Source organism: Rousettus aegyptiacus, unplaced genomic scaffold (assembly GCF_014176215.1).
Source record: "Rousettus aegyptiacus isolate mRouAeg1 unplaced genomic scaffold, mRouAeg1.p scaffold_m13_p_3, whole genome shotgun sequence".
NCBI classification, from domain to species: domain Eukaryota; kingdom Metazoa; phylum Chordata; class Mammalia; order Chiroptera; family Pteropodidae; genus Rousettus; species Rousettus aegyptiacus.
Genome location: NW_023416306.1, coordinates 107,848,929 through 107,859,377, shown reverse-complemented (window position 1 = coordinate 107,859,377; position 10,449 = coordinate 107,848,929). Strand labels below are relative to the sequence as shown.

At 38.4% G+C, this 10,449-nt stretch overlaps 1 protein-coding gene across 1 annotated transcript; it reads left to right on the top strand.

Moving 5' to 3' along the window:
• On the top strand, positions 1-1,106 carry LOC107521118 (olfactory receptor 11H4-like). The gene has a single exon (XM_016165531.2). It carries the CDS (start codon positions 119-121, stop codon positions 1,061-1,063), a length of 945 nt encoding a protein of 314 aa, XP_016021017.2. The 5' UTR covers positions 1-118; the 3' UTR covers positions 1,064-1,106.
• Positions 1,107-10,449: the final 9,343 nt, after the last annotated feature.

Below are 10,449 nucleotides of genomic sequence, written 5' to 3'. Positions count from 1 at the left end.
ATATTTTCTAATGTCCTGTAGAGCTTAAGTTGCCTTCTCAATAAAGCCCTTGAGAGAGTTAGGAAGCCAAGCAACTTGGGTTACACTCGTGTCTTTCTTCTTCACAGATTTGAGACCCATGAACAGGTCAGCAACACACATTGTGACTGAGTTTGTTCTCCTTGGATTCCCTGGTTGCTGGGAGATACAGATTTTCCTCTTCGCACTCTTTTTGGTTATTTACATCTTGACCTTGCTGGGGAACGGAGCCATTGTCTGTGCAGTGAGATGGGACCCTCGACTGCACACACCCATGTACTTTCTGCTGGGAAACTTTGCCTTCCTTGAGATCTGGTATGTCTCCTCCACTGTTCCGAACATGCTAGCGAACATTCTCTCCAAAACCAAGGCTATATCATTGTATGGCTGCTTCCTCCAGTTCTACTTCTTCTTTTCCCTCGGCACAACTGAATGTCTCTTCCTGGCAATCATGGCTTACGATCGGTACCTGGCCATCTGTCACCCACTACACTACCCCACCATCATGACTGGGAAGCTCTGTAGAATACTGGTGTCTCTCTGCTGGCTCACTGGATTCCTTGGCTACCCAATCCCTATTTTCTTCATCTCCCAACTCCCCTTCTGTGGACCCAATATCATTGATCACTTCCTCTGTGACATGGACCCACTGATGGCTCTGTCCTGTGTTCCAGCTCCCATTACTGAACTTATATTCCATACTGAGAGCTCCCTTGTCCTTTTTTTCACTATTACATACATTCTTCGATCCTATACCCTGTTGCTCAGAGCTGTTTTGCAGGTCCCTTCTGCGGCCGGCCGGAGAAAGGCCTTTTCCACATGTGGTTCTCATTTAGTTGTGGTGTGTCTTTTCTATGGGACAGTCATGATAATGTATGTGAGCCCTGCATATGGCATCACTACTTTGATGCAGAAGATCCTCACACTGGTATATTCAGTAATGACTCCTCTCTTTAATCCCCTCATCTATAGTCTTCGTAATAGGGACATGAAACTTGCTCTGAGAAGTATCCTGTTCAGAATGAGAATTAGTCAAAATTTGTGAATCCATGATGTGTCATACTTCCAGGTTCTAATGAAGAATAAGGTGGGGGAAGTATAAGTACTTTCGATGGTCTTTTAGTCCTCACTCTGAGTATTTGGAGGATATATTTTTCTCCCCACCCCTGGTAGTGATACCTAAACTGACCACTGACGCTTTAATTCCCTGGACTTCAACAGGCAGTGTAATTTTTTTAAACAATTATACTTATTGTAATGATAAAATGGGATTCCTATATGAAAGAAGTTAGACTTTCCTGATAGATGTATCATTGGTTTTAGAATAAGTCTAACAACCTATCCCAAATACAAGTATCCCTCGCCATCCAAAAGTAGAGTGTTCCTATGAAACCTTTTATAAGCCAATATGGCAAAGGGAAGAAGCAATTATCATTGATTGAAAAGCAAAAATTCTCTTCAGATTTCTTTCAGTTAGCAAAAACAACTGTAACATAGGTCTTTCATAAAAGTGAAGTGGAGTAACAAAAACTTTTGAAAAGCAGGGCATACCCCTAATTAAAGGTCTAGTCACTATTTAAAACAATGTTATTTAGGTATGATTGATATAGAAAAAGACCGCCCATTTTTAATGCATATTGAAGGTGTAATGACTCTTAACTAGCCAGGAGACCTTTCTATAATTTTTAACAGACATACCATTTTATACCTAGTCTAACAGCCTTATATAAGCATATTTTCTCTCTATTAAAAGAAACAAAATAAAAATTAAAAAATCTCTTTTGACAAGAAGGAACTCTTTCAAAAAGTATTCTTAGAGATATAGTTCCTTTAAGGTAAGTTTGAAATAAAATTTGAATACATGCTAAATAATAATTTGTTGAGGTTCTTTTCACACTTCCATTATTACAAATACCACACTGTAGTGGAATTTATTTATTTATTTATGTGTACTTCCCCTAAGGATGCTTCTTGAGGACAGAAACTGACTTTTGCATTTCGGGATTCCCAGCACACACTTCCAGAGAGAAAGCAGTCCTTGGAAGCTGGGAACTGGCCTGGCACTATCAGTTACATTATTATGTTGCCACCTGCTGGCCTGGCACGTCCAGCCAGGCCCTGGTGTAACCTGTTGAACATTAGCAATTTCACAGAATGCCAACATCAGAACAAGCCACTGTGTGAGCATGATGGATCAAGACAAAACAAGAACACTCTACAATCACATTTGAACACAAAATCAGGAACACTGTCCCAACTACAAAAATAACCAAACATCCTACTCTTTAGGCTAATATAAGTGAGTGCTGCCTCTTGACCAAGGATAGCTTTAGCCCAACTGCCTTCTAGATAAAAATTAAGATACCCCATCATAGAATTTCCATCCACTTTGACAGCATCTAGAGAAAACCAATACTTCCTTAAACTCTCCCCAAAACTAACACAAGCCCAAATCATATAATAAATTCTCTCCGATATCTTTCTACTGAGATGCCCCATATTCCTCATAGTATATGTCCTCTCTCATTGCAAGAAGCCAAGAAACCCACCTTTATTCAACTACTGTTGTGTTCCTGATGGTATTTACATAATCAGAAAGAAACAGTAAATTATTTAGCATGTAGTAAGATCTCCAAATGTTTGACACATTCATCTTAATTTTTTTACTTACAAAAAGCATATGGAGTTGTTACAAAGTCTAGCGATGAAGAAGTGTATAAAGATGATGAATTTCCCATTCTCACTCTCATCCCCATCGATCCTTCACCCCGCTCCTCAGAGTCAACATATCTGAATTCCTGACTGACATTTAACACTCTCATTATATGGTCCCTTTAAACCTACTTTGTTTTCCATTTCTTCCCAGTATGAATCCTCAATTCTGATCAGGCTAGTCATTTAACTACTCCACTCTGCATCACCACTCCGTTGCTTAGGCCTCTCTTTAAACCTGGAGAGCCTCACTTCATCTTCTGCTATAACCTTGAGAAAGATATTTAACACTTAGATTCTTAAGGACTTATTTTGTAAAATCAATATATAAGAGAATATCTTGTAACGCATTCTGTGAAATTGCTAATGTTCAAGGATTAAATGAAACAACTTATGTGAGAACCATACCACGGTAAAAGACACACAGGAGAGTCTCAGCACCTGTTTGTTCCCCTCTCCTTCCCATCTTCCAAATCTGACCATGGATAATTTACTGATTATTCTATCGGATTTTCATTATGCTCATTATGCAAACCTTTGTTGCCGAATAATATACACATAATGAATATATGTCCACATAACTGATGTCTTAAAGTGCAAACTCTGTACTGTTTTACATTTTCATTTATGTTATACATTGTTAATAGGATGTAAACTTTTTCTGAGAAAATAAAAAATTATTCTTTTTTCACCAAGTTCTATAGTGATGCCTCCACATTCCTTCAAATCTATTCCACTATATCAGAGAAACATCATCTTCTTGGTATACCATTTACTAAGCATTGACTTATGGCACAGCAAATCTCTTTAGTCAGTAAGTCTCTATAATACCTTTGGCAAATTACATTATTCTAATGCAGTTCTTCCTCCCAGAATTGTTCTTGAACATAAAAATATCTATTGCTTTAAAACTTTATGAACTCTTGGGAGATTGATTCTACATCTACACAACCTGTCAAAATTAGACTGATTCTCTTCTCCTCTCAGCTCTCCAGACATACTGTAGCCAAGAAGCCATCTCTAGCCTTCACAAGAGTACATACTACAAACACCAACTCAATGCCCTTCTTGGCTAAGGAAGATTTTTCCTCGCATTTTTAGAATAACATTCTCTCGCATTTGGAGGTTTGACTTAGGCTGCTTATTTCTTCCTAGAGCCTTGTAAGATAATAAACATCAAGATAAACTGTCACAATGGTTATGTCCTTGTATATGACCACAGGACATCCAACAGAGGTGGTTTATTTAAAGGCTGGATCGACATGCTTTTATTTTCATTTTTACATTTTTCTATAAAACAGGCAAGAGTAAACATTAAATATACAGAAAACTAAATTTAAAAATTAACTCTAAACACCTAAGGAGAATTAGTTGCTATACATAGAATTTTACTCCTTCCTGCATTGACACATAATTTCTTTCACTTTATTACTTTGACACGAAACACCACAAAACAGCATGCCGTATAGTGTCAAAAGCACTACACTTGATACAGGAGACCTAGCTTTAAGCCCAGGCTTATCACTCACTAGTTATATCACCTTATTCAACTTAAAACTCTTATACTGCTATATCCAATGCTAAAGTAGATACTCAACCTAACATTTATAAATTTATTCAGGAACTGAGTCTAGGAGGAACCAGTGAGGAAGTGAAAGAGGTCTCCTCCTTGCTTCCAACTTATGAATCGGCCTACAGCAACAGGCAAGTAAATTTAAAAAAGGAAACAATCCTCCCTACCAGTTGTTCGACCAAGGGAAAGAGGAAATGTCTGGGCCAGGAAAGGAGCACAAAGAGAAGCAGAGGTAGATGGGGCAAAGAACCCCGGAGGCTGAGATAGTCATGGGATTCTTTATCACCAGAGCAGCATTATCCTGACCACACTGATAAAGAATGCACTCTCTCATCTAGTGGGTCATGCCCTAAAATCCCGGCACCTGGGATCTACTTTTGCATTCATCTGATGGGATTCTGGTACAATCTCTTCCACAGCCATCCTTCTCTGAGCAAAGATAAAGAGGGCCGTGCAGCCATTTGTTGACCTTTTCTATCAATATAAACATGTAAAATATATTTTAAAAATGTGAAAACCTGATTTTCTAAATCTAAGGTAACCAAGAATAGAATAACATGTGTTCTGACATTTGTAATCAAGAACAGAATGTTTATTCATTCAATATTTGTTGAGTGTGTACTATAACTAGACACTATGCTAGAGTTATGGACACATTTTAGAAAGACATCTTTCCTACCTAAAAGAGATCCAATCTCTTTGGAGAATTTTATAATATTAATAAATCATTTAGATCTTTTATAGTGATAAAAAATATATACATAAGATTACTTCACCTAGAATGCAGTTCTCAATGAACACTGATGACACAGTACAAAGATTTCTGCGTCTTTCTCGGTTTGATCTAAGCCACAGCTCACTAAGCGAGTTTCCTTGTAGGCTAATAACTACCCTATCATTCAGTAAAAAGGTCACAATTCAATATTCAAACAGGTGTTTTCCACCATGTGCACTGAACATGGCCCGGCCAAAGAGTATAGGGAACAAGGCACTCAAAGTGAAGCCTACTGCATTGCTTCTCCAAGGGTGAGCTGGTACCAGGGTGATATCCTTTCACAGTATCCATTTCTACAAAAAGAAATCGTACAAATGTGCTGCGCTTTTTTATGCTACGAGACATATTCACTCTCTATCATAGCTTTAAAATCATGCTAAAAATTATTTTTAAATGTCATTTAAAACTATAACCCAAGAAGCCAACCTGAAAAGACTACACATTCTATGATTCCAACTACAGATCATTGTGTAAAAGGGAAATCTACAGAGAGAGGAAAAAGATCAGAGGTACGTGGGGCGAGGGGAGAAAAGATGAATGTGTGGAGGACAGAGGATTTATAGGGATGTGAAAATATTCTGTATGATATTATAATGGTGGATACAACTCATGATATATTTGTCAAAACCCACAGAATGTACAACGTCAAGAGTGAAGCCTACCTGATAGATAGACCCTCTGAGATCTCTTAATAAAAAATCAGTGAAACCTAATGTAAACTATGGGCTTTCGGTGATGATGTGTCAATGTAAGTTCATAGTGTTTACTCTCCTGTTGGCAGTGACAAACAAAAGCTTTGTGCTAATAGAGAAAGTAAGTTTTCCACAAGGCTTTGTACTAATAGAGAAGTAGTCTAGAGACCAACAAAACAAGGCTCACATTCTTCAAATGATAAGTTTTTTCATCTACCCGTTTCTCCCATCTTTCACTAGGCCCATTTGGACACATTAACCACATATCTTTTTCTTCTTCCTTCTTTGCTACCAGGTACAAAATGCTTCAGGCTTAACAATAGTTGGCGGAGTCTAGAAGAAGTTGGCAGCCCTTGAGCTGCCTCTGTGAAAGCAATGCTCAAAAGATCTCTATTCCCCAGGCCTAATCCAAAAACAAAGTTGTTTTAACAGACAAGTAAAGAAACTTAAAGAAGCAGAATCATAGCAAAAGAAAATGGGCCCCCAGGTGCCAGGATGAGACTTGCTGCAGTAACTCTGCCTTGGTTGATTAAAGCAAGTTTTGGAGGCCCCCGAGAGCCAATTACAAAAGGAAGTCAGGATGAGGGAATGAGAAATGATTACAACAACTACTAATTAAAGGTGAACAGATCCCACAGCACCAAGGGACAGTTATTTAAACTGTTGCATCAGCCAAGTTCCAATACCAACTCCCTGAACATCAAGAGGGAGCAAAGGGGAAGGCTGAGGGAGAGAGGGAAATGTGCCCCACACTCTGGCAAGGTTCCACTTATATCTCAAGTGCATACACATCTCACAATTAAAGTACAAGAAGTATCTCTTGATTGCCGTGTAGAAAACCCCAGGATCATGCCATGAGAGAGACAGAACCGGCAGACTGGGAAACACACCCAATAGAGTTAGGCTACTGACACAACAGCCTTGCTACTGATTCAGTATGGCTACTGTCAAATCAGATCACATGTGATTCATCATCCTTGGTGAACAAGAATTCCACTTCCAGGACTGCCCACCCATCCATCCTCTACTGTAAAGGACCTGCTGATTTTCAAAGCATGTTCACAAACACTATTTCATTGGCTGCTGCAAAAATACTTGAAACTTATTTAATTTTATTAATAAACACCACCCCGATAATTTTTAATTAAAAAAGAAAGAAGTTAAAACTGAAGTTCAAGAAATTTGCCTAACATCACATGGGTAGTGTTATTTGTATATTTTTAAGTGACATGCCACTATACTTATATATACACAGCATATATATAGAAGAAAATGTAAGAACATGGAGTGGCTACTACAGCAAGGGACCTAGGGGTCAGGAGTGGAAATTAAACTTTCTTGTCTGTTACTTTTTTGGTAACTTTTCAATTTTACTTTATTGTATATTGAACATTTTGAAACTAAATGGAAAAAAGTTATATTTAGGGAACAGAAAACCAAAGTCCCATTCTCCTTCCTACCATATAAGGCAGGCTCCCATGCTAGTAAGAAGCCACAGCATTTTTGTTTCTCCTGTATCTTCCCATTTATTCCCCATTTCATCGCTCTCCATCCACATAGACACATACATATACATCTTTCTCTGAGAACTTTCCCATGATTGCTTGCTCTATGCAGATCTACCAGGAACTGAGAATGTGTTGAAAATCAACCACATGATAAGGGATATTGAAAATGGGATTTTGATTTATATATATTCTGATTTTTTTATATATTTATTTTAACAAAAAGTTTCATTTGCAAGAAATAGCATTTTTGTCCAAACATTTTAATAAAAGACAAAAGTAAGCTAACACTTCAGCACAGAGGATTAGGATTAGGGAAAAAAAGTCACAAAACCTGCCATGACGAGGGACTGTGGTTCCACAATACTCAACAGACTGACAGAAAGGAAAGAACTTTCCTTCCTGGATACTGATGTTGATTTCTTGGCCCGATACAGAAAGTCAGGCTCCCCCAAGAAGAAAGGTGAGAGGATATATGACACCATGGGAAATGCAGCTTACACACATCTAGAGATACGGTATATAAAATTAGATTGATAGAGTATTGGAAGAAATTGCCTCTCAGGTCACTTTCAACACTGATGCTCTGTGACTCCACAAATCATAGATATAGGTAGGTTGATAAATGAGAAGCACTAACAGGATCCTGACACTAGGGATAGTCATTACCATGGAGTAAACTAGAAGACTACCATGGGAACAGGATGAATATCCTTTAAAGTTCATTCATTACTTCCACATGAATTTATTGTTCATGTATGTCAAATAGTGAGCTAGGATCTGAGACTGCAAAGATGAGTACCACCGAAAGCTCATAGCCTACAGGAAATTGGCAGATAGTTAAAACACAATGTCATAGGTACTCTGAGAGACAGACACATCAAAATCTACATTGAGTATGCTCAGGAAGGTTTTCCAAGATGTAACATTTGAGCTGAATCTCAAAGGACAATTAGGAGCTCTCCAGGAGGGAGGACAACACATGTCAAGCAGAAGAAAGAGCCTGTGCAAAAGTACTGAGGTATAAAAGAGCAAAGAAATTTCCATGTTAAAAATGTTGAGGTTTCCGTGCACTAGTATTATAAGAAGAGGGCAGAAATAAGAAAATATAGATAAGCAGACCAACAGATGAAGGTTGTGACCCATGTGAAGGATGAAGGAATTTTCAAATTGCTGAGGTTTTTAAACAAGGCAATAATATCAGATTTGTGTTTGGAAAAGATGAAGCTGATAGCAACATTTTCACTTCTGAAACAGCAGAGCATATTAGCATAATGGGTAAGAGTACAGGCTTAGAGTCGGGATGACAGGGTTCAAATTCTATTCTAATACAGCTAAAATTTCAGCAATAACTGAATGTCGATCAGCTTTTCTCTGCTTGTCTTATGTCACATGTAGGTTACGTGTTAGCTCATTTAATCCTCATAACAACTCTACAAGGCAGGAATATCTCCAGATGGAGACACAGAATCTCAGAGAGGTAAAAAACTTACCCACATGCTGTGAAGCTGAAAACAGGTATGATTTCAAATCCTGGCTCTGCTACATACTAGCTTATAAACTTGGATGATATAAATATTATAATCATCATTATAACGAGTGAAAAAAATAGAAAAAGGAAGATTTCAGTTATAGAGAAAACAAAAAGAATACCATAGCAAGAGTCAGGCATGATGTTAAACTACTAAAGACTGTATGAATGAAAAAAATAAATGTAGAGATATTTAGATGTGATCAACACATCGAATAACAGACTAGATACTGAAAATGAAGAGATGACTTCTCAGGTACCTGGGTTAGACAACTGAATACAAAGTGATGTTAGCAGCTAATATGGAGATAACAGAGGTGGTTGCTAGAGATAGAGTTCTGTTTTAGACATGTTGAATTTAAAGTTTCTATAGTACATACAGCCTAATAGGCTGATGAATATTTACCAGTAGTGCTAAAGAAACAGATCTGAAAATATAGATATAGGGAACTGATATTTACTTTGGTAATTGAACACATGGTATGAGTCAAATGGTCCAAGGAAAATATTTTGAGGAAGAAAAGCAGCAGGCCATGTGTAGAATTCCATCATTGAAAGGAGGGATGAGGAAGTGTCCATCTAGAAAGGAGGACTCAATAGGATTCTGTCTTCCTCACTAGGGCTATGTGCAGGTCCTGATTAGAAATGGTCTGTGCACTAGTAAGTGCTTTGGCACTTACCTGGGTTCACCATGTTCATGGTTACCCTCTCTAGTTCCACACCATGAACATTCCTTCCTTCCCTTCTCCCACTAGTCACTATAATTCGGCCTCTTATCCTCCCCCTGTAGAACCTAGTTTATGACCCTCAACTTCCGCTCTACTCTTGGAGTATCCTAGGACTATGTGTCGGGTATGTGCTTGTCAGCCTGCTAAGCTGGAAATCCATTTCCTCTTCCCTCTGCGGTTCTGGTTTAGAGTTCATCGAAAAAAGGAACTGTCACAAGACCTGAAAAGTGGAAATGAATCAGTAGCCATTAATCGGAAAGTCACTGAGGTAGTGACAAAGAAGTGCCAAGAGTTCCAGCTTGTCCTCACTCTCCGCCACTCTGTCCTGCTCTTCTTTATTGCTGATCTGACAGGCCAACATGGTTCCAGGCTGACCACAGACATTTGGCGGCAAACTCGTGGAGGCTGTGTTTACACAGGGATATAGCCTCCCACAGCCTCCACATAAGCCCTCCCTCAGCAGACCCACTGCAGTGGTCGCATATGCTTGCCATCTCAGATTGACTGGCTGGTGATTCCTAACTCCGTCCCAGACCTTCACTTCTCCAGCTCCTCTGGCAAATGCATGTTCAACTTATATAATAAATCCCTTATCCCATAAGTCAAAAAGATTCTCTTCCCCTGATTGAACAATGATTGATATATTCCATCCTGTTTCCTAATTCTGACCTCCATGTTTCCTGTTCTGATGAAGAATAACACAATTTCCACTGCTTCTCTGAAAAGAGAGAGACCTCATTGACCTACAACAGAAGCAATTACCAGAACAAGAGCCCTGTTCTACACGCTCTTCAAGTCAATAAAATATAAAGTTTCAAATCATTATTATTCTGTATACAAGGTATCAATGCCTTCTGTAATGGTCTAATATATCCTATTTTCCTAATCCATAATCTATGTAGTCAGCCATCTGTT